We start from the raw sequence: 26,034 nt of genomic DNA on the forward strand, positions 1-26,034 counted from the left end.
AAATACACTTTTTTTTATCACAGAATACACTTTTACATTCCCAGAGGTTGGCAGGTCTGAGAATGGTTGCTGACCAATAAAAAGAACCACTTGATTAGAGCTGTTCTTATTGCATGAGACAATGTTGTTTTAAGTTCCTGCCTATTTTTCTTCTGATATTAATAGAATTATAGTCAACCCCAAACCACCTGGACCCCAATGCATAGAAAATTATTTTGCCATCCCATTGTAACTACCATGGTTAATAATAGTCATGCTCAACACCCAATCAAAATCAAGGAGCCCAAGGAAGATACCCATTGATGGCAAAGATACTACAAGAATATTGTTCATGCATCAGGACCTTGATTATAATAAGCACCATGCTCAGAAGTATGTTAAATGTCTGTTATTAAGATATGGGCTCACTAGCTCTTGATCCATTTTCACTCTTATATTTGTGCTGGTATTCAATTTGCTTGTTCAGTATGATAAAGCATCTTATTTTTTCCCTCTAGGTTCAGATTGCTCCAGGCACAGCATCAGAAACAACAGCTTTGCTTGCTGGATCTCATTATCAAGTGGTCAGTGTGAACAAAACCCCAAACAGTAAGGGAATTATATATCTCTCTCTCTCTTCCTCTCTCTCTTTCCTTGCGGTTGTTTGCCTATTAGGCTTTATAGGAATACTGAGATATGATGACATTGACAAACCTTAATAATAGACACCATGTTTTGGCAGAGTTGAAACTTGAAAGTGTCAAAGGTCATTTGAAGGGAGCAAGGCACTTTTAGATCTGGCATTGAAGTTCACATGTCATATCGTAATTGAATGATATTTGACCCTCCACCCCAAAACCAACAATAAGTCACTTGGCAAGGTTCTGTCTTAATAGCCGAAATAGTAAGTTATTATACGAATTGTAAAATCTCAATACCTGAAAGAGAAATTATCATTCTTCATAATGTTAAAATATGAGGTGGTAAAGTTAAATTAAAAAGGGAGATAGGAGAGTTTCTTTCAATCTATTTTTTCTTGATTGCACATTACTATGCACATCTCATAATTGCATGCACATCAAACTTCAACCTTTTTTTCTTGACTTACACTTTGAAGCTCGCAATGAATATCTCCTACATTCAATCAAGTACTAGTGAAGTTTATTTGTGATCAATTTCGACAAGTTATATATCATCTAAAGCTTAGGATTTACCTTTCAAACTTTGTAGAAAACTCTCAAGTCCTTTCAGGTAGCTTATTTTTGGTTTTCAGGTGGAGGGTGTCATATGAACACACAAACTTCAACCTTTTTTTCTTGACTTACACTTTGAAGCTCGCAATGAATATCTCCTACATTCAATCAAGTACTAGTGACCTTTTTTTCTTGACTTACACTTTGAAGCTCGCAATGAATATCTCCTACATTCAATCAAGTACTAGTGAAGTTTATTTGTGATCAATTTCGACAAGTTATATATCATCTAAAGCTTAGGATTTACCTTTCAAACTTTGTAGAAAACTCTCAAGTCCTTTCAGGTAGCTTATTTTTGGTTTTCAGGTGGAGGGTGTCATATGAACACACATTCCTTTGTATTTGTTTCAGGATTGTGGAAGCAGTTTCTTCTCTGTTTTTCCATGTCTCGCAACCTTCCAAAGATCCTTAGCTCAAAGCAGGCTGCAGGAGGCATTCCTTGTTTGAATGGTATCCGAGTTATTAGTATTACTTGGATCATCTTGGGTCATTCATTCTCTATGGTGATGAATGCCGGTTTATCAGGTAATTATCGTCATCACCACCATCATCATCATCATCGTCATTATCATCATCACCACTATCATCATCATCATCATCATTGTCGTCATTACTACCACCACAATATTGTCACCATCACCACCACCACTATCATCATCATCACTACCACCACTTCCTCCACAATCATTATCATCTGTAATCAGCTTCGTCATCAGTCATCGTTTTTTGTCTCACCTGCATAGCAGAGTGAGACTATAGGCGCCGCTTTTCCGACGGCGACGGCGGCGGCGGCGTCAACACCAAATCTTAACCTGAGGTTAAGTTTTTGAAATGACAGCATAACTTAGAAAGTATATGGACCTAGTTCATGAAACTTGGCCATAAGGTTAATCAAGTATTACTGAACATCCTGCCTGAGTTTCATGTCACATGACCAAGGTCAAAGGTCATTTAGGGTCAATGAACTTAGACCATGTTGGGGGAATCAACATCAAAATCTTAACCTAAGGTTAAGTTTTTGAAATGTCATCATAACTTAGAAAATATATGGACCTAGTTCATGAAACTTATACATAAGGTTAATCAAGTATCACTAAACATCCTGCTTGAGTTTCACATCACATGACCAAGGTCAAAGGTCATTTAGGGTCAATGAACTTTGGCCGAATTGGGGGTATCTGTTGAATTACCATCATAACTTTGAAAGTTTATGGATCTGATTCATGAAACTTGGACATAATAGTAATCAAGTATTACTGAACATCCTGTGCAAGTTTCAGGTCACATGATCAAGGTCAAAGGTCATTTAGGGTCAATGAACTTTGGCCAAATTGGGGTATTTGTTGAATTACAGCCATAAATTTGAAAGTGTGTTGGTCTAGTTCATAAAACTTGGACATAATAGTAATCAAGTATCACTGAACATCCTGTGCGAGTTTCAGGTCACATGATCAAGGTCAAAGGTCATGTAAGGTCAAAGAACTTTGGCCACGTTGGGGGTATTTGTTGAATTGCCATCATATCTCTATAAGTGTATTGGTCTAGTTCATAAAACGTGGAAATAAGAGTAACCAAGTATCACTGAACATCTTGTGCGAGTTATAGTAGTTTTCAAAATCAGCACTGCTGCTATATTGACTCGCGTGATGCAGGTGAGACGGCCAGAGGCATTCCACTTGTTCTGTTATTAAAGTACAAGAAATTTAGAGCAAATTCATGACGCATTAGAAATTTGTGCGCCTTTTTCATTCTTGAGTGATGCATATTTGAACTACATTGTGCATGAAATCTATTTTTTTCAATGCACCATACATTTAATGACCATTTAAAAAAAATTGCACCATACATTTATTGTATTTCAACTACATCACAGGTGAAATAAATTCAATTTCACGTAACATTTATCTTTCTCTTTACATATGTCCAGTCAAACATTAAAACAGAATATTAACTTGCAGTACTTTTTAATCCAATGTTTCTCTTTCAGAAAATGTTTTGGTTGCATTTGGTAACTTCCTTCAGGATTTCAGCTTCCAGGCTCTTATTGCTGCTACATATGCAGTGGATTCCTTCTTCTTGCTCAGGTAAACACTACACCACATATATAAGAATAGTGCCTAACTTTCATAAAGCAGGGCAACTCCATAAAGTATTCATGTCAAAACTCCTGTTTGTTTGACCTTCCTGTAATTTTAAAACATGATAGCCACCCTAACATTCCGGCAGGGAGTTAAAAGTAACTTGGAAGTTAGAATTGATATAGTATAATGTGAGGGAACAAAAACTATGCTGAAATAGAATGTTGGGATCAGAATTTTCTTTTTGAATACAGTAATCTCTGCCTAAGGCTAAGTCACAGATGCAAATAATTGCTCAAGTCAAAACAATTTTTGACCAAGGCCCTGTCTTTCAAAGAACTGTGATTGATCTCAATCATTCCCAACTATGGAAAACCAAGAGCATAATGCTTCATTGTCTTTTAAACAAGCACTTATCCCTTTGAACACAATCAGGATCACATTAGTGGGGTTCCCTGTTTCTGTTCTTGATTTAAATGAGGCCTAAATAAATCCTTACAATGACAGCTGTATTCTCTTTGTATCCATGTTTTTTAGTGGTTTTCTCTTGACATACCATGCATTGAAGAAGATGAATGAAAATGATGGGAAACTGTCTTGGGGATGGCTATACTTACACAGGTATATACGGTAAGTCTCAATTTCACATAAATACTGTTCCGTTCTGCATCTCATCTGTTAAAGTATTTCTCTAAATCAGATTCTCAATGATGTACATGTATAGTCCCTTTATTCACATCTGGGGGGCGTTTCATCAATATTTTTGTCCGACAAGTTGTCAGATCTGACATCTTTCCTTGATTTTGATTGGCTGAGAGGCACTGTTACTATGGCAACTGTCGGATAAAATGGGACTTGTAGGATAAAATGTCTGACAAGTCCTTTCATGAAATGCTCCCCTGATCTTCTTTTTGTTAAACATTTCACTGCAAAGATTATTGTTTGTCAAGATTGTATTAGAATTGGAATCTATCAGAAAATTATCCATGATGTTAAAACACAGAAACAGTTGGAACGAGAAAGGATCACCAGTCGTGCAAAAGTCCAGTGTAACTTACAAATGAACAATTTTATGATGTCATGTCACCTGGGGTGTTCCATATAAAGTCTGTTTGTAGTTACGTATGATGTATGAACGACTAGTGACCACTCTTGTCCCTGTGAGATTACACATATTTTGCCGGGAGTTTTAACATATTGGGTCTGAATTTCCAATAATTAACCCTATCTAAGTTTGCCCAAAAATAAATTTTGCATTCAGATGCTGCTTATAATGACAAGAACTTTAATCTTAATAAAGCAGTTTTCAACTTTAGTTGATATGAATCAAAATGATTGAGAATCAGAGAACATGTTCCAGTCAAATGTAATGTCTTCAATAACTTATGAACAGTTTCATGGAACACCCTCTAAAATATACTTTCACCATCTCATTAGACTCTTCATATTGGAGATATTCTATTCCATTCATTTATTTTCAATTCTAATGAAATGAAATGAACAGAGAAGTAGCATATACAGTTACGATGATATGATGATTATACATGAGATCATTATAACAAATTATCAATATGAAATACATTTTTATGATAGATTCATACATATAATAAGAGCATGAAGGAAAAGTTCAAAACAAGGGTGGATTGAGGAATTACTATAAAAAAAAAAATTAAAAAAGATCGAATTTTTGTCAAGGCAATAATCCTACGAGGAATAATCAAAGCATTAAAGCAATTTTATTGAAAAGAATCGGTAAGTATATAGTCATAAGATTATGCATGACTGAAGAACAGCTTTACCCTATTTAATCATTTTTCTTTCCCCTAGTTTGACTCCATGCCTGGCTGTGATCATCTTAATCTGGATGTACTTCATACCCTACATGAGTCAGGGACCCGTTTCCTTTCGTTTTGATGATAGAGTTAAACTTTGTCACGCTTGGTGGTGGACAGATCTCCTCTACATCAATAACTTTGTTCCTCCTGGTCTGCGGCAGGATGTAAGGACCTTGATGTTCATAATTATTTTTATGTGTGCTGGGTATTTCTGGTTATGGGGGGGGGGGGGGGGAGAGGAGAGGTGTTTTGACATTGTAAATAACATTTGTATTCCTTGTTCTGTCATATTAATATCATCTGATTTAACATGCCTCTTATACACCTCCAATTCGATATTCTGAACAGTTTTTTTTTGTGTGTATGCATTTTTTTAAAGCTCCTCTCACTTCCTATCTATTTAATCCAATCAATTGGGCTGTTAAAGACAAGATCGTACAGAACTTTTCAGTATAGGCCCTGTGATATCCTAACCCACTTCTTTTACCTAATTTTCCATCCATTTATTTACATCATTTTACCTAATTTTACCTCATTTTATGTAATTCTACCTCATTTCCAAATTTTACCAATTTTGACTTTAACTCATTTTACTCTACTCTACCTTTCAAAGTGTATAGCATGGAGCTGGTACCTTGCCAATGACATGCAGTTTTTCATCATAAGTCCTCTTCTAATCCTCCCTATGTTCTGGTAGGTACATGTATATTGTTTCTATGTGTGTTTGAGTTTCTTTAATTTAGTTAGTCAGTCGTAGAATTCTGTTTTTAATAAACTAATTTTCCAATAACGAAAGCTGGAATTTACTTTCAACCTATTGACATTGTATTCATATGCCTTGAATCATTAAATGGTGTTGTGTCAACGGTCATGTAAAACCTGCAGGCTGGGGTATATGGAAGAGCCTTGGTGTAGTGGTTCTGACTCTCACCTTGTAATCAAAGGGTCGTGTGTTTGAATCCCACTGCAGCATAGCGTCCTTTGGTAAGGCATTAATCTACACTCGATATCTTGTGCCCGATAGGGTGCGAAAGTCATGGTAGCTTTTCCAGTATTGTGTGCTCTCCTATGTCAACTGGCTAGAATACCCCACAGGGAGTGGAGGATGTGCATACATTGTGTGCAGGGATGACTGATTTAATTTGATCACCGGGTTAATAATAACTATAAATTACAAGCTCTGCTTTTATTCTCATCTTATTGATATATCTGTCTCCAATCCAAACGTTCAATTGTATAACATTTGTCTGATTTATTATGAATTATGGTGATGTATTGTATTATTTTATTATCAATGATTTACTGTCTTTCGATGGACGTTACATTGTATTTGATTTATGAGAAATGAAAAATAAACCAAACTGAACTGAAACTGAACTGAATAATAAATGTGTAAGCACTTACATTCGTAAAATGTACGTTATAAATAACCAGATTATTATTATTATTATTATTTTATGTTTTAGCATGAAAAGCCACTCTCCAATTGGTTGATAATTTCCCCTCTCTCTCTCTCTCTTTTCCTACAGGTATGGTGTTAAAGGAATGCTAGTATTGATTATTACATGTGTGGCCAGTTTCATCACAACTGCGGTACTAGTTTACAAGAATAACTTTGAGGTTGGAATACTAGCCCAAGGGTGAGATATATACTGAATTACATTGGCCTGTATTCTTGAAGGAGAATCAAACAAGTAAGCTCATATGAAAACAGAAAAATGAAAGAATGAGACAAACAATGGGAACGTTTTGAGCATTTGAATGTGGAAATCACAAATGCTATGGAGATCCTCAAGTTGGCAATGCGACCAAGATTTGATATGTAACAAAATTACAACTCTTCACTTTGTACACTAAAATATACCTTGTAATATCTATATTAGCTCATTCTAATGATGACCAAAAATACTCTTTTTTCCATGATATATTTTATGAAACCTCTATTCCTCTTTTGAAAAAAAACCTTTTGAAGTATGAATAGACTTGATAAAAATGTCTTTTTAAGTAAAATATGAAGGAAAGTGATTGGGGAGTTGTACAAACTTGACATCACACATATTGATTACATTGCCATTGGGAGGATGTTTGCATCACTTAAACTCTACATTCAAATGCTCATGACTTCCTTATTTTTTATAAATTTTGCTCAAACTTTCATTGATTTGTTTCTTTCTGATTTTTCTGTTTTCACACAAGCTAACTTGTTTCAAGGATTTCATCCTCTAGCTCGGGTTTAATTTAACTCTGATCTAAAGTTGTGGCTTAACCATGGATAGCCAGTTGTGTCTTTTTGAAATGTCTGGAACTTCATCACAATTAAAGCATGGGGAAAAAAGCACAGTAAAAACAATTTTGATATTTATGGCTTTCCATAATTTTAGCACACAGTTATGCCATGGTCTAAATTAAAAATGAATACAGGCCATTGTGTGGTATTAACATAATAAATCAATCTTCAGGCTTCTGAATAAACTTGGTCCACAGTTCTATGGAATGCTAGGGTTTCATATAGAGTAACCATTGCATGCAATTTTTTTTTAAATTTGTTGTTTTTGTATTGAATCAAAACTAATAATTTTGACAACTTTTCAAGTGCAGGATTAAGATAATATGTTCTTGATATTAAAGGGGTTGGCAACTGACATTCTATAAAAGTATAGATTGATGTAACCCAAGTATGTAACCAACTCATATTCATTAGCTATAAGTCAGTCAACCTTTTTAATTGATAAATACTAAGAAATGTGAAGCCAGGATCAGATAGACAGTTACAAATTGATGCAAGAATAAGATTAACAAAAATCATTTGTCATTGGAGTTTATATGCAGAGAATGCTCCATGATATCATATTTCATGCATCCAGTTTCAGTTGAAGACTATGATAACCTATAACCTTGTCGGCACCACAATACAATCTATACATCTTTTATCAATTACTACAGACCAAGTAGGTCTTTATAACGCTCATCCACTTCTGGCTACCTTGTAATTCCAAACAGTTTCAAATTTCAAAACGGGGGGGGGGGGATCCTTTGTTCATGCATGCCCCACTTTGTGGAATAGCCTTCCTAAGGACATTAAAAAAATGTATCTCTGACGAGACTTTTCAAAATCTTTCATTTAATTCTTAGCTCTTTATGCACCTTGACCACTCTATAGAGTGGATTTGATGCTTTGTAAGTCACATTATTATTTATTATTATTATATTGTTTTCTTTATCAGAATTGCAGATACTGTATTAGAATCTCCTGGTACGGAATATATGTTTGCTAATGATGTCAATGGAATCGTCTACAACAAACCGTATTGTCGCATCCCACCTTACCTTGTAGGCATGGCTCTTGGTTATGCCATGTATAATATTGGAAACAAGAAACTTAAAATGTCTCCTGTAAGTGTATGTATAACTATTGGAATATGAAACTATTCTTGTTCAGGAGTGAAAGAGGGAGAAGTGATCTGTCTCAACTTAATCAACTTTTTAATTTGAATGAGGAAGATTTGTGTAATGTTGGAGTGTAATGATAAGATACGTCATTGAAATGTTCAGAATACTGTTTGAATGAAATGTAAATGTATGTTTTTGGTCAGACACATGTAGCTTTCTGTTATAGAGATAGTAGCTATCATTCATGTTGATGTTTTACTATATACCAAGGAAAATATCACGTGGGGGTTCTGGGCAATTTCGCCCCTGTAATGCTAAAAACTACCCATTCACTGCAATGTTAAAGCTTATCTAATGTTGTAGATTTTACGCAGTTGGTTGTGAAAAGTAGGCTCTGAAAATAAAAAATGTTTTTTTGCCGGCTTTTTACTGATATTAAAGTTAAATTTGAGTGGTCACAGTAAGCATATGTTTTAAACGGAAAAAGTTTCTTAAAGTCTTGATATATCATTATTTCATCATCCTCACAGGTTCTGACATGTAAAAAACAAAACACTGTGAAATACCCTGCTAAAAGTAAAGAAATTCTTCACTCAATTGTCTGTTATATTTGTAATTCTGTTTGCAGGTAATTGCAGCTGTAGGCTGGGCTGTTGCCAGTGCCGTAGCCATGGCGGTGGTCTACGGTCTCTACGATGCAAACAGAGGTGTTTCCACGCCAAGCCAGGCTGCTAACATTATGTCCCTTACGTTTTCTCGCTTCGCCTGGGCCCTAGCTGTCTCTTGGGTCATATTTGCTTGTCATTATGGATACGGAGGTGAGAGGAAAGGTCTGGGGTTTGGCGATTGGTTTTTTAACCTGATTGCTTGGAATTAGAAAGCATGAATGATTATAAACAAGCAAACTAAGGACTGAAGGTCCTTTCAGAGGGACCTGGTATTGTGGATAAAAGCCTTCCTGAAAAACACTAGCGCATCAAGTGGGAATAGTACCTTGGTTGGTGGATTGCAAAACCACCACTCTACTGACTGACCTAACATGCCTTCTCTTGAATGGGGGGGGGGGTAAAAAGTAAAGGAAACAAATTTCAGGTTTTTTCAGATGGACCAATGGAAGTAGTGTTTTTGTCATTATATATCTGCTTTTTTGCTGTTACTTTTTTTGAAAATTGCCACTTCGATTTCCCCCTGAAATTGAATAGTATTTTACTTAGTCATACCATGGACTTAATTTGCAGTACTGTCCACTCTTTTGCAGGAGTGGTCAATGATATTTTATCCTGGAACTTCTGGGTGCCGTTGAGTCGATTGACCTATTCAACCTACCTTATACATCCTGTTATACAGAGCCTGTATGGTTATAGTTTAGCCGTTCCTATTCATTGGTCTGTGATATCATTGGTGAGTATCCTCTGCCAGCAAACATGACATTCGTGTAATGCAATGAGTAGATTCAAGTTCGGAAGTTGGTGCTGGTGTTGGTGTAAGAGCATAATTTAGATTGCCTTTCCTTACACCAATCCCCTCATCTGATTTAGTAGAAATGAGCTTAACACATAATAGATTGTTCTAAGAGGTGCTTCATTTGAAGTTTGGTGCTATGGTGATGTAAAAGCCAACCTAACACAAACACAGAAAGGTCAACACTGAACTAGAAATTCTAGATTCATTAAAAAAAAAATTCTTATTAGCATGAAACCACTTCCCATTATGGAATGGGATGAAAATTTCATAATACAATCTTTGCATATATGCATTTCAGATAAACAAGCTCTAAATCTATATTTATTCAAATGTCTCTTTAAATGAAGATAATAACATTACCAAGAGAGGATGGTAAACATGATAAGTAGTAAAAAAAGGGAATCAAGTAGAAACAATGTACTATGAAAAGTGACAATCACTCCAGGGGGCCGTTTCTTAAAGCTGTTCGTAAGTTAAGAACGACTTTAAGAACGACTGGTGAACCCTTCTTATGCGCTAAGCCATCGCCAATTCAATATAGCGTTTACCACAAGAAAGGATCACCAGTCGTTCTTAAAGTCGCTCTTAACTTACGAACAGCTATATGAAACACCCACCTGGTACACACATGATATTAAAGTAGAAGAAAAAAATGTGAAGTATGGTCCTCATTGAAATTTAAGAATTTCTTAGACAGACTTGAAAAACCTTTAAAACGTTGATTTGTATTTATTTCTGTCTGGATAATTGATCACAGACTTATCTGTATGCTGGCTCTATTCTACTGGCCCATTCTGTTGCCCTGGTCTTGTGCGTCTTGGTTGAATTTCCATTTGGTAACATGGAGAAGATGTTACACACCATCGTCCAATCAAGGCATAGGCAACGGGATGCATGAACTTCATTCAGAAAGTTATTGTTGACATACTTGAAATATGTATTTGTTATAGCCAGGGTTGGGTTCAATTACAAGGTAATTGATCAATTACATAATTAATTACATTTTTAGAGTAATTGTAATTGTATTTGAAATTTTGAAAGGGAAAGTAATTGCAATATTTTGAAATATAATGTAGTCGACTTCAATTACTGTCAATTACTTTTAATTACATTCAATTACTTTACAATAAAATTACTTTACTTATGATTTAATTTCATGACCTTTTTCATGTCAACTACTTCAGCATCAAAGGGTGTAATACGTAATATCTAACAGAAACCATCCTGTCAGTTTCTCTGTAACTTAGAATTATGTTGAAAGAGGCGATACTAGTACATGTAGATACAGAATACAAATTGATTTCATTTATGACTTTTATAGAAAGAAATTGAAATTGTAGCTGTAATTGACAAAAGTAATTGGTAATTGTAATTGAAAAAAATGTAAGTTAATTGAAAATTAATTGTAATTGAACATTTCTTCAATTACGTAATTGCAATTGTAATTGAAGAAAGTAATTGAGCCCAACTCTGGTTATAGCATCTATGGCAGTTTACCACATATGTGCCCTATATGTGGTTATATTAGGTTCCATGGCGTTTGCTCCTGCAACAATTGTTCCCATTTACCGGGTAAATTTCACACTTTAAACCAATCATACATAAACCCTAACCTCAAACTCAACCCTAACCCTAATCTTCAAACCATTCTGAATAACCCCACCCCCCATCTCAACCTTAAGCTATGTCTTCATAGATATTTGCAGGGGAGCAATTGTCACAGGATTAATTTTTTTTTAACTATTACATTAACCATTAATTATCATGTACATGTATTTGAAATCTGAAATAAATGCGAGTCATTGCCTACTTTTCTTACAGAAATATTTAAACTGAAATTCAACCTATAACATGAAGGATATTTTGCAATGTGTAAAAATATCTATTTTAATTTAAATGCTCAGTTAATACATTAAATTCCAATTATGCAATTAAGTTGAAATCAGTTTGGTCCATGAAATATTGTGACGTTAAAAACAAAATTTATAGGTATAGTTCAGTCTTCATAAGTAAAACTTCCAAAGTTGTGTTATGAATAACATGTTATTTACATATTGTCAGACTTCTGATTTGAACAGATTTATGTGGTTCCAAATGAATCAACCTTTACAAATTAACCTGTGTATTTTTTATCATCTTTATCAAGCTTCTTTAATTTTTTGTTGGGTATGTTCGTTTTATCAATGTATCATATATTTGCAATCTGAACTGAGAGTGAATTGTTATTGAAATGAAATTCAACCTTGCTTTCTTATGCAGGGTCTATTCTGTTCATTTGTAAGTATGCAATCAAGTTGAATGAACTTGGTTCATGAAAATTTTGTGAAGTGCTTAAGTTTTGCCAGTTTTGATATAGTTTTGTCTGTGTAAGTCGCACTTCAGTATTTTTGTTGAATAGTTGCCTGTAAAGTGAAGGCTGATCAGACCAGAGTCTTGTAACAAAAGGATGCTATCAATATTACAATCAAAGCGTAACTGTAAGTCTATGGAAAATGAATTACAAAAAGGAACAATTAATATTAAGCATACCTATACACCATGCTTCCCAAGATTTTGCAAAACAGTTATTATGTTGGTCTTGTTTTTAATCAAATTTCTCCTAAAGGGAGTTTCAGACCATGCATAAATGCACATATTAGCTGTGTCTATGCTGGTTGAAATAGGTTGACACCAGGGGACACTGAAAAATAAATTAAACAGTCCTCTTGATCTCCATTTCTACGCAAGTCTACTATAATGCATTCATTCATATTGTGCCTATGCCATCCATCCTGCATTAGCTATTGGAGAATTCAAGAATTCATCTCATTTTTGCAATACCCTTTTTGGGCATTGTCGATTGTGCATGGGGTGACACCCCCACCCCCCCCCCCCCACATGAGTATGCAGCCTATTTTGGTATATATTTGGCGCGAGTGGCTTCAAAGACCTCAAACAAAAGAAAAGTTAAAGTGACATATTAATCAGTACATTATAACGCAACAATTGAATTTATTCATGTTTAGTTGTATTTGCTTATTCAGATTATAGTTTAGATTGTATTATAATACTTGCCTATGTGTCAAAGACAGCATAGTGCAACCCAATCACAGTTGTATTTTCAAGTATGTTTTGTTTTTGAGGTCGTATGATATATAAATGAAATTTGACCCTTTTATTGTTGAACTTTATTCACAAAAACTTTTCTGAAATTGCCAAAATATATACCATGCATATAAAATACTTTGCCTTATTGGACTTTTGTGTGTAAAGTTTAGAAATACTGTAGAAGTCTGCTATCATCCTTGAACTTGAATTTTGCTTTTTAATCTAAAATATAAGTTATATATTTCATATCACATGTATGTACATATTTCTTAATTGATGATTCCATTCAATTTCTTAATGGGAATTTTATTCACATTTATGAACACATAGTATGTCCTCTATATTCACCTTTATATTAATAGGGTCACATCTGTGAGATATCAATGAGACCTAAATGTCTTCTGGTTTATACTGGAAATTTACATTGGTTTTTTTTTAATGTGAAATGAGAATGTAAATGCATGTAGTAGTATAGAGGAATAATGTTACATTTGCCAAACATTTATGTTATATAAATATGAATCAATAGATTGAAATGAATAAAAAATATAAGTTAATCCACTGCCTTCATAATTCTTGTTGCACATTTAATACAAGTGACTGAAATATATATGGCAAGCCAGATTGGTTTCCCCAGTCCTTTTTAATGACATTAGCTTAAGATGAGGTGTTGAGTAACATTTAAACCAACAAATATATTCAAATATTACTGTGTCACAGTAAGATCTTTTTTACAATTTACATAATGATATGATTAAGACTTTAAAAATGTGAGGTAAAGATTTTTGGCACTTCTTGTTCCAATTTGTTTTAACAACAAGTGCATCACAAAGATTTTAGTGTAACTGTAAAATTATATTTAAATTTCCTGTTGCATATGGGATGTAATGCATCACCAAAAAATAATCATGCACATTACAGGTAATGCTTGTTACCATGCATCTATCAATGAGATTAGGAGCAAAATAATATGTGCATGTCTGTGCCGATGCATGACTAAGTCATACTTAAATTCTTTGTGAAATAGCACCCCCTAAAATCAAATTGTTTTGAAAGCAATATTTGTTACCTGGTTTCACGGTGAATTTTGTACCTATCTAACTAGTTTCACGACCTATAGATGTTATAAAATGTTCCTAACATTCCTTTAAGGTGGTGAAATAAAAGGAGAAGGGGGAGGGAGAGAATTGAGGAATGGAGGCATAAAGTTGGAATGGGTAAGAAGAACACAAATGAACTGGATGGTCTACCCCTCCTGTGTTGAAGTTCCCAATTGACATACTCTACATCAGTCATAAACACCTGCTTTTTCCTCTAGTTATACGTAAAGACTTAGTTATTTGAAAATTACAAGAACGCTAAAAAATTACAGCCCAAGTTCATGAATCAGATTGGTTTATATCATCAGGGGTGCTGTCACAAGGGGGGGGGGGGGGGAGCAGTCATCCCCCATGATTTTTTGTTTTGAGTAGCCAAAGTGGGAAAATTAAAAGAAATACGAGGGAGGATTAAAGAAGACAAGAAAATTATGAAAAAATAGGGGTCTGAAGCTGTAGCCCTACAAGAGTTCTATAATTCAACTGAGAAAAAAATATGGCATCACCAATAGGCAATCTTGCCCCCCCCATCAAAATATCTTGGTGCTACCCCTATATGTGGTGGTTATGTTTAGCTTTCTTGTGCCTTGCCTTTCATAAGTTGTATTTGATTTTCAGATATATCTTTCATAGTTCATCCTCTGAGCAGATTTTGTGCAATCAGAAACTTATTTAAATAAATGTCACACAAAACTTATTATCAATATCAAGAATTTCAATTTGCATTTGCCATAATGCTGTATTTTTATGCATTTGTTTCATGATTGCAAAGTAGAAACCCAACCCAATATAGAATTACTAGCAATATCTTAATGATGCTAGGGTCATGCATTCTAGCTATATACTTGATATAAATTCATCCTTGGTATTGAAATGGTCTATATGAAAAAGGAGAAGAAAATCAGAATGGACACAGTTTGAAAGAAATCACATAAGGAATATTATTGCAAACCAATATATACACAACAAAAAAGTAAGTCCCCCCTAGATCAAATTGCTGTTACTTTTGAACCGAGTTATTTTGAGATATGATATTTCGTAGGTGGTTTTCTACACTCATTAAACATCTCCCGGGGAAAAATGAGATTGATCGGTTGAGTCATGCATGAGTAATTAAAGATTGAATTAAAAATGACCATTTTTTTAAGTCACAAGAGTCGTTTTTCAGATTGTGCAAGTACAAAGTTGGGCAAAAGTTGTTTTTAGGTGAATTTTATGGTGTTATGCTGTTTTACTATCCATCATTAAGCCACTCCACACACAATTTTGATATCGTATGTTCATGGTTGAGTGAGCACAATATCGCAGGGGCCGCGGAAGCGGGGTGGGGGCCCACTTTTTTCCAAAAGCATGTACAAAAGTGTAAAAATTACCATACGATTGTAATTTTTTGCATGGTCAGACCACCCCCCCCCCACGTTTGGCTCAGCCCCTCCCCACACTTTGAAAACCGTTCCGCGGCCCCTATATTGTGACGTATCATCATAGGGGTTTTTGGTAGTATCCTCTACAACTTGTTAGGTCATATCAAAATTTGAAAATGTTGGTGGCTCCCCCGATTATAAGCCCCTCCCCCATTTTTAGATTCTGGATCCACCACTGATTTGTCCATAAATTAAACTAATCATGATAAATTGTTAGGAAAAGAATACATTTATGCAGTATAAAGAGTATTCATTCCTAAGTTTTCGAATGTGCTCGCTCATCCATGAAAATGTTAAAAGTTCGGAAAGTGTGTGGTGATAGAAATGATGGATGATAAAAACAACAGCAATTAAAGTCACATTTGAAACCGAATTTGCCCCCAATATTCACCTTATTACCCTTTAAAATGAGTCTGTGACATTAAAAATACCAATTTTCCCACTTTGATGCGTGCTCACTCATCCATAAATAAACAAATCGATTTCATTTTTGCACAGAATTCTGCCCATAGGTTGATAAACATTACTGCCAAGTGACATTGCTAAAGACAGCCTTGAAAAAAATAGCCACCATATTGAATAAAGGGTTACTTATTCTTAAACATATGCACCCATAATGTACACAAGTCTATGAGAGAGGAAGTCAAACTTTTAACAAATATGAAATAAGGGGTTTGTTTCATGGACGGTTTTTGTTACCTCTGCCAACAGTTATTTCATGAAACTTCGCACATGGCTTTAGAGTAACACTAACCAAAAGGTGCGCACACCAAAATAACAATTCGATACGGCACAAAGTGGGGCCAAGGCCTTGAACTTTCTTCTCATTTGCATAATTTTCGAATATTGTGTGCTCACTGATGCATTAAACATCGGGATTTTCATAAAAATCAAATTAAATGAACCATGCAAGGAGATTTGTGACAGATATCCATAGTTACAAATTGCATTTTTTCCAATAACGTAAAAAAGAGCTAATCACATTCCACATGTTCATTCAAGCGTGAATGCTTAATTAAACGGCTTTGAATCATTGAAGAGTGTTAACTGGTCATGAACATAACGAAAAGGTTAATAAAAGATCAGTTTCAGTTACCAAAATGAAACAATACTTGCCTATGATATTTGAAAACCGTATTTTTTGTTTTCAATAAATGTTCATTGAACCGTGGAACGATGAATATTGTTGAAGATACTCTTCCCCAAAATAACTGTCATCATATTATATCATTTTTATTGATGAAAAAGTGTAAAAAATCCAATTATAGCAAATTTGGACTTGTGTTTATTCAACCGTGAAATTTAGCCAAAAAATGTATCGTCTTTTAGAAAGTACCTTTTACAAGCCTTCTGACTATTTTTCATGATGAGAATGTGGAATCGGTTCCAATAAAATGGAATCAAAGTCATGATTTTTGGCTTGTGACTTTTGAAAAGTGACATTTTTGCCTTCTGACGGTGCTCACTGAAGCATGACGTAAAATACATCCATAACATTTACTCAGAGGGTAGCTTATAAAATTACCTACACGCTCATGTAAAAATATATCAAAAACTCGTATTGGTTCGGAAATTATTGATGTTTGTTCAAGGGGGGACTTACTTTTTTTGTTGTGTATATTTGATTTCATGTTATCGCTTTTGAACATTTGCATGGTCTCTTTCCTCTGTTATTCTGTTTGGTATATTATCCTACTTCTCTTTTTTTTTGGTCTCCATCTCTACTTTTTATGCCTCTCTCCCTGTGGCTCTCACACCCCATCTCTCTTTCATGCCATCTTTTGCAAAATGTCTTTCTCTCATACTTGTTTATCTTAATTTTAGTATTATGTGTTGTGAAGCTCTGATACGATCCATTACATTATTCCAATTCATACTTTCTGCTATGCCATTTCATCATTATCACCAACTCTCTGTAAAGAATGTATATTACCTTGCTTATAAAAGGTTTTCAAATTAATACGATTATATTATATAACTGAGATAATTTGAGACGATGTAAATTACACTGAGAGGATCGTTTACAAGTGGTGGAGAAAATGCAAATTTGTTGTCCGTGTATTTCTGGGCCTCGTTTCAAAATAAAGACTTGTTATAATAACAAATGCACATTTTTGTCGTTATAAAACAAATTTCATGAAACAGCCACCTGGGTTCTAATCGCCTGGGTTCTAATCGGCACCATTGCCCTCAGGGCAGTAATCAAAACATAACATTGTGGAATATTATTATACATGTCATAAAAAAAATAATCCCCAAATAGCTTTTGAAGAAGGTGACTTTTTATGCCATATATGCTGTAAGAATCGGGTGGATAATGATAATTAACAACGAACAAGACTCATCGTCAGCAGAGCAGTTGTTTAATACTTGCAGAAAAGAAAATAGATAATGAAGGTGGATATATATTATTCATACACAGTAAAAATGCCACAAGCAATTACAAAGACCGATTTCCATTATGTACCTTGTTTATTATGATAAGAGAAGGATGCTTGCAGAAGAATTCACTAAAAGGCATGATAAATGATAATGGGTTAGACAACAAAGCACTTAATTTGTTGATATCCAAAAATGGACTGAATTTAATTATGCAGAGGTTGGTGAAAGTTGTCATAACAGAACAATTAACCAACCTTTTCAAAAGGATCGACAGCCTGAATAATAAAAAAAACAACTTGTATCTACAACGGCCTGAAGAATAAGCATTGGAGCTGAACAATAAACGCTGCATCTGAACGATTAACCTTGCATCAAGGTTCCTCATTTACTTTGTAAAAAAAAAAAGGTTGAGAATATTACCATGGAATTGCTGTCATCGAAATGTCATAATTTAGGCCTACATAATGAGCATCGAACAACAACCTCGCCCCCCTGGATCCGCCTATGCCTAATGATATTATGTTGACACTAGATAAGGGTGATGAGGTTATTCTGGTTTAATTAGAATATATTTTGATACGATCGAACATGATACTCTTCTGCGGCGATCGTCATTTAGCTTTGGAGTTAAAGATAAAGCACTTAAAGGGGAATGAAACTTTTGGAATAAGTAGGCTTGTGTCGAAACAGAAAAATCAAAGAAACAGATCAACGAAAGTTTGAGAAAAATCGGACAAACAATGAGAAAGTTGTGAGCATTTGAATATTGCAATCCCTAATGCTATGGAGATCCTCCAATTGGCAATGCGACAAGGATGTGTGATGTCACATGAGAACAACTTTCCCTTTGATGGACTATAAAAAAACCCAAAATGTCTGTTTGTGCATTTTCTTATGGTGATACAAAGTCTTTATCCATGATGTATTATTTTACAATATGCATTACATGCTCTCCTATTGAAAGAACACATGATCTACTGATCTATGTGATGAAAGAGGCAATTTAAGTGAAATATATACTAAAGTAATGGGGAGAGTTGTTCACAAGTGACATCACACATCTTTGTCGCATTGCCAATATGAGGATCTCCATAGCATTAGTGATCGCAATATTCAAATGCTCATAACCTCACTATTTTTCCGATTTTTCTCAAACTTTCATTGATCTGTTTCTTTGATTTTTCTGTTTTCACACAAGCTATCTTGTTCTGAATGTTTCATTCTCCTTTAAACGACTTACTTCATATTTGTCGACAAATATACTCATCACGTGGTAATACGGGATGCTCGGTGTTCTGTGCTTACCAAATGTGTAGCACAAGGTCTAATACGTCCGGTTATTTATATTTATATTGTATACTTCTCTTGAATGTTTGAGCAATAAAATCCTTGACCTGTATCTAAGATGTTTTATGCTGATAATACCCAACTGTATATTATATTCAACAAATAAAACCTTTTAATTTCAACTTCACTAATTGCAAATTGGCAATCAAGGAATGGTCCTGATCGAATGGACTTACGTTAAATTGCAGCAAGACAGCCAACTTCTTCATCATTCATCTGGATGGAAATGAGTGTAAAAATAGATCAATCTTAAATTTCAAATCATATTTTCGACCGGGATTTTCGACTAGTAAATCAATCCCGAGATGCATTTTGTTTGCTTGGTGATGTAAGATTTTATCTACAATCTGCAAGGAAATTAAATGTAGAACATGTCTAACATATTTCATTCTTGCGGGATCAAAGTTGCTTTAAAGGAAATGTACCAAGGAGCCCTGGTAATCGAGCGCCCCTAGCCTATTAAGGTACGACACATATGCGCTATAAATCCCCGGAGGATTATCTATGACAATGCTCAGCACCCCCAGTAACGATAGACTATAATCCTGGTAGGTCCCTGCTATAAATACTGTTATATCATCATTATTTTCTCCATGCGCGTAACAGACATTTATCATATACATCAACTGAAATCTTGTCACGAAAGGGGTAATTAGATTGTGAAACACACCAACCAAACTAAACGTGCTGAATTACGTAAAGGAATAACCTAACTCTGAAAAAGAGCCGTGAATAACCGCCCTTTCACACGGTAAAAGAATCGTAATTTGAATATTAATGACGATTCCAGTGAAAAATAAGTCTAATGACGACTTTTGTCGACAATCCTATTGCAACGTTCCTCGGATGTGTCACTTTTAAGAATTGTTATTGTCTACATGTACCCCTGGATATGCACTTCAAATTAATGGTTTTGTGTGTGTGTGTGTGGCCACTGGCGTAAATCCGTGTTGATGGGTGGGGGGGATGACTGAAATATTTTGGAATTTTTTTGCAATCATGTTTTTAGATATGCAAGGAATTGTCATTGATATGTCCACAGTGGCGTACCGTGGATCACGGCATTGGGGGAGGGGGGGCACCAGCAAAATTTTTGAATCACTGAGTGAGTGCGCTAGTGAGCGCGCGAAGCGCGCTCAGTTGCCAGTTATACTGACCTAATAGAGACATTTTAAGGACAATGTCATTAAACGGATATGTAAATACTCACTAATCAAATAATGCGAGCGCGAAGCGCGAGCTGAAATTTTGTTATATTCACACCTAAAAAGGGACATTATAATCAAATTTGTGTAATCATGATAGGTACCTGTCTCGCTAAACAATGCGAGCGCGAAGCGCGAGCTGAAAACTTAGATAATTCAGACCTGAAGTGGGGCATTCTAAGGTTTCTTTGTAGGAATTAACTAGGACCATACGTATTTCATTAACCAAATGATGCGAGCGCGAAGCGCGAGCTGAAAATTTTTGATATTCAGATCAGAAGAAGGGACATTTTAAGGACTGATTTTAGGAATTCATGAAGAGCAGACATATCTCACCAATCCACTAATGCGAACCTAATCACGGACAGGAAATGTTTCATATATACGAAGACCTTAACATGAGGCAATCACTTTTTGAGTCATGAAAAAGAAGCATATGTAACTACGTAAAACAACGATAACTCAAGTGCTAGGAAATATATTTGGTTTATATTGACTTGAAAACGGGATGTTTTAGTACAACAGGATTATACATCTCGTTAAACAGACAATGCGAGCACCAGGAACAATGAAGACGGAGGCCCTGGGCAAATTATGTTTCATAAAGTTATGATAAAAATGTTTCTTATGTATAATGGAACATAACATAATTATAATATAATATAACATTATAATGAATAATCTTTTCTTCTTTCCCACTTCGCTTCTCTTCCTTTCTCCCTCTTTTCTCCTTTTCCCACTTTCCCCGTTTTTTTTTTGGTCAGCCGATGGGGGGGGGGGGGGGGATGTGCCCCCCATGCCCCCCGTAGTTACGCCACTGTATGTCCATATGGCAAATACCCTCCAATATTATTATCTTTTTTACCCCATGATGGTTAATGGTTTTATTAGAGATTACACTCAAAATGTTTTGACATTCCATCTTAATCCCTTCCCAAAGACCCCAACATTGATGAATTGGAAGAAACGGGGGGTTCTCTTCAATGTTATAATAAGGACATAAGTATTTCGTTTGGAAATTGTGAACTGGCTCTTTATTTGCATTTTATGATTTAATAATATTGTTTTATTTGTTAAGCGGTATTTTAGGAAGAATTTTCACCAATAAAACAATTATCTCTTGTGATTTTTTTTCCATTTCTTTCGTAAAAACTGGGGGGGGGGGGGTGTTTGTACAGGCCATCCCCCCTCCTCGAAAAGTGGGGGGGGATACATCCTCCCACCCCCCCCCCCCGGGATTTACGCCAGTGGACACACTGTGTGCTGTGTTGTGATCATACAGAACATTAAAAGCTCTATGATTATAGGGAGCTTTCGCTTCCATGACGCATTTGATAACATAAAACAATGTATTGTCTAATGACGCCCGAGCAAACACTAAACCTAAGCCGAACAGGAACAGACGGGGACATTCCTTCCAGTTTTAGGTACCATCTTCCAGGCTCGATGTGTACAAGAACTCTTTCTTTCGCCGCACAATTGCATCGTGGAATGATCTCCACCCTACCCTGGTATGTCAAACCGACCCAGATAAATTCAAAGCTGCGATTCTAAAAACTCCCTAAATCCACCCTCAACCACCACAACAACCTCCAGTTAAAATTCCATCAGGAGTATTTTGGAGGAACTACAACCAAGTACCTTCATGACAAAGCACAATTAAGAAGTCTTTATCGAAAATTGGTTAAACATAACAGCAGTTTCATCCTATAGAGTCTGGACCAACGACGTATTTGTAATTTCTCGTCACTCCAAAACTTAGGACAAAGACCTCCCAGCTGTTTTTTGTCCTTCGACAGGTGTTTTTAATACATTAACTGTGTTCTTGAGCCCTCCGATGGTCGTGGTGTGAATACTCCTATTTGATCTTCATGCAACTGGCCTCGGATACGTCACTGCACAATTATTTTCATTTCAAGGATTGTTGTTGTCTACTTGTACAGCTGGGTATGCATCCCTAATTAATGCTCGAAATTGGTGAATCACAAAAGCAGTTTCTTCCAAGAGTCGAGGCCAACGACATGCTTGCATTTTTCGTCAGCTCCGAGACTTATGACGAAACTGCTGTTCCAGCAGGTTTACCAGTTTACGATACAGACCCCAAGCTTGTTTTTGTCATATTTGACGGGCTTTTCAATACATTTACTGTTTTTTAATCATCCGTACGTTGCAGTGTGAATACTCGTATTTATGCGACTGGGATGCATCCCTACCATTATTTTCATTTCAAGGATTGTTGTCTGTGCATCCCAAATTAATGCTTCTATTTTGTTCTGTATTTTGATAATTAGGGGCATTATTTATGTCATTACCACCTTTCTATAGTTTATTATCTGTAGTGTAGTCATGTTCATTATTGAAACGTAATTAAATCATGCATTTACAGTTGATGAGGCAACGTTTTGAAAATCATTAGTTAGGGATTTTGTGATAAATTAGGAATTTTGTGATAAATTTTCAAATCCAATCCAAAGGTCATTTTATATAGCGCCTTTTCCCCTCGGTTACAAAGTGCTACTACACACTTTGACATAATAATCAGAAAATAATATAATATTTTACCCTTCTTTCTTTCCTTTTCCCCTTTTTTCTTGGTCGTATTTTTTTAGGGGGGGGGGGCTAGAGCAAGCAAGCCCCTCCCCCTCTATCATGTCTATCTTTACTCAATGAATTAATCACGAACCAACAACAACCCGTACAGCTAAAAAAAAATAGTCTTTCGCGGTGATGAAGAAAAGGAAACGAAGTGTTGCAGAATATCTATATGCACGATTCCGCTGAAACGTGTCGATCTCACCGAACTTCGCATCATGACTCGTTTCATTCACGATGTTTTGCAATTTCAAAGACTATTTGGGTCGATTGATACTTTTCAATAAGTGTTTGTCAAGATTATGATTATGTGGAAATGAGGGTTTGGACTGTGGACGTCGCATGTCCAACTCCTGCGAAAGCATTAAACAAATACATATTTTTAATGCGTGTCAATTACATCGATCAGCATGAATTCACGTAGGCAAATTATATACAGAGAGAATATTGGTGTGCATTTTTTCTATTCTCTTATCGTCTCCTTGTCGTGAATTCAAAGGGCACTGAAATAGTTATATGATAAATGTTGTAAGGATATTATTATCATCGTCATTACTATCATCATCACCATCATCATCATCACCATCATTCACTCTTTTATCATAAGTGATATTTATCATTACGACTACCACTGTTTTAATTACCATTTTGCACTTTTCAAAATCATTTCTCCAAATAACATTTGGTGCGCTTTATCGAGACTTTTCAAAGTGTTTGTTTGAAGATTTTGTCTGTAAATCTTCGATTCATAACAAATCTCCTCATCTAAGGTACGAACATAATATGATACACACTAAATTAGAATGTGTTTTCCTCCATTTACTCTCTCTTTCTCTTTGTTACATTTATATTTCTCGCTCTGCTCTCTCCCTCTCCCACATGCACACTCACTCGCACGCTCACTCACACCACCACGCTCATAAACCTTTCCCAACAAACCCAGTCACGACCATGCAGTCTTCTCGTGAGTTGGGTCATGGTAATAACGTCATTTCTGTCCTCAATCATACTACCGCCCAGTAAAGACTTCTCCTCTGCTCGCATCACTTATTCCGAATCCTCGGATGAAACAGGTTGCTCTCCGCATCCTCCGGTAGGCCTACACATCAAAGGTCTTTCTGTCATTTACCAGTTCTGGTTGGACAACTTTCCATCTGAATGTGAGACGAAGTTTGATCAGCAGCCAGCCTTGGAGGTGAGTAGGCCTTACTCTCCCCTTTGGGCTCTCACCATACAAACAATTGTTTATTAAACAATTTTCATGCCAATTTCATTTAAAAGGCATTTTTAATCAATTTAACTGCAACTCTTGCAGGATTATGACTTCGTGGACGTCTGGATTCATTTATTTTAGTCTAATGAGACGTTGCGATTAACTTGCGATCAATTTCATGTCTATTTTCGGTCATTAAATCACTGTTTTGCACCGAATTGTAAAATAAAAATGCGATTGATTTGCTTCTTCCAAAAAGGAGTGTAAACTGATTTTGTTCCGGATAAATTTCATCTTTCGACTTTAAAATTGCAACAGAATATTTACAATTGATTGCAAATATTTTCTTGCAACGCCACCTTATTCTCATACCGCATTTTGGTATGAATCTAATATTACCTCACTGTAGATTACACCTCCTGATTATCCAACCAAGTGGTAGACATATATCACATAAAATGGTTTTAAATTATTTATGGAGTATATATTCTTTCAGGATATATAGGGTGTAATAGTTAAATAGCTTAATTTTCGGGGTATTTTTTTTCTTTAAATTTACAATTTTGTTAAGATGTATTTTCTTTATATATAAAGATATATACGCTCAGAGTGTATCGTGGAGTCAATATTTGCCGTTGTTGAGGGGCAAGAAGGTTATTTTAAAATTGCATTCCATTCCATTCTCTTTCTTCTGTAGATGCTAACCATTTATACCCATCCACACTCCAAAAATTTCTATACTGTATAGGTCGCTATATTGTATATTGCGCTACATGTTTTCGAAGATTTTCCATTTAATTCCTAAAAAAATTATACGTTCCTCTGTTGAAGGTAGTTATCTAAGAATCATTGACAGATTTAGGATGGATCACAACGTGTGAAATATCTAAATATGGTGCGTGGGTGGTTTTTTTATGGAAGATGGTGGCATAAATGAATTGCGAAGTTGAAAAGGGGATAAAGAAAAACAAATCATAAATTACCATAATATCTGTGAGAATTCTGAGATGGAAAAGATATTGAAGATTTTAACGTTGGTGTTTGGAAATGATATTAAGCGTGATAAACTAACTATTACTTGGCAGCGATTTACACGATGATGCACAGATAATCCTCTTATATACACAGCAGAAAAGTAAGTCCCCCCAAATCAAAATGCTGTAACTTTTGAACGGAATAATTTTGAGATATAATACCTGGTCATGTTGGAAGGTAGTTTTTTGCACTCATTAAGCAACAACTGGAAAAAAATGAGATTGATCGCTTGAGTCATGCATGAGTAATCAAAGATTGAATTAAAATTTACAATTTTTTGAAAGTCACAAGAGTCGTTTTTTTTTCAGATTGTGTAAATACAAAGTTGGGCGAAGGTTGTTTTTGGTGAATTTTATGGTTCAGTTTTTCAGTTAAGTTTGGTTTTATTTTCATATCGCATAAAATATCAAATATAATGTAACGTCCATCAAAAGACAGTAAATCATCCATAATAATACAATACATCACCATTATTCATAATAAATAAGATAAATGTTATACAATTAAACGTTCAGATTGGAGACAGATATATTAACAAGATGAGGATATGAAGGGCAAACTATTAAAAAGCAGAGCTTGTAATTTATAGTTTCCCTATTAATAAAATTATAAGTAGTTGTCAACTTGTTTTAATATCAATATGTTACAAGAAA

The 26,034-nt window shown here is 35.2% G+C and overlaps 1 protein-coding gene across 1 annotated transcript in view; it reads left to right on the forward strand.

Moving 5' to 3' along the window:
• LOC129270382 (nose resistant to fluoxetine protein 6-like) overlaps window positions 1-15,318 on the forward strand; it is a 35,363-nt gene extending 20,045 nt beyond the window's left edge. Inside the window, exons 7-18 of the mRNA XM_064105662.1 lie at window positions 498-588; window positions 1,584-1,757; window positions 3,220-3,316; window positions 3,848-3,940; window positions 5,138-5,309; window positions 5,759-5,838; window positions 6,675-6,785; window positions 8,370-8,538; window positions 9,164-9,353; window positions 9,794-9,936; window positions 10,757-10,917; window positions 11,356-15,318. Of these exons, the coding sequence (XP_063961732.1) occupies window positions 498-588; window positions 1,584-1,757; window positions 3,220-3,316; window positions 3,848-3,940; window positions 5,138-5,309; window positions 5,759-5,838; window positions 6,675-6,785; window positions 8,370-8,538; window positions 9,164-9,353; window positions 9,794-9,936; window positions 10,757-10,897 (1,461 nt within the window). The 3' untranslated portion in view covers window positions 10,898-10,917; window positions 11,356-15,318. The remainder of the gene's footprint in view (window positions 1-497; window positions 589-1,583; window positions 1,758-3,219; window positions 3,317-3,847; window positions 3,941-5,137; window positions 5,310-5,758; window positions 5,839-6,674; window positions 6,786-8,369; window positions 8,539-9,163; window positions 9,354-9,793; window positions 9,937-10,756; window positions 10,918-11,355) is intronic.
• The last annotated feature ends 10,716 nt before the right edge of the window (window positions 15,319-26,034 follow it).

This window comes from Lytechinus pictus, chromosome 10 (genome assembly GCF_037042905.1).
Source record: "Lytechinus pictus isolate F3 Inbred chromosome 10, Lp3.0, whole genome shotgun sequence".
NCBI classification, from domain to species: Eukaryota; Metazoa; Echinodermata; class Echinoidea; order Temnopleuroida; family Toxopneustidae; genus Lytechinus; species Lytechinus pictus.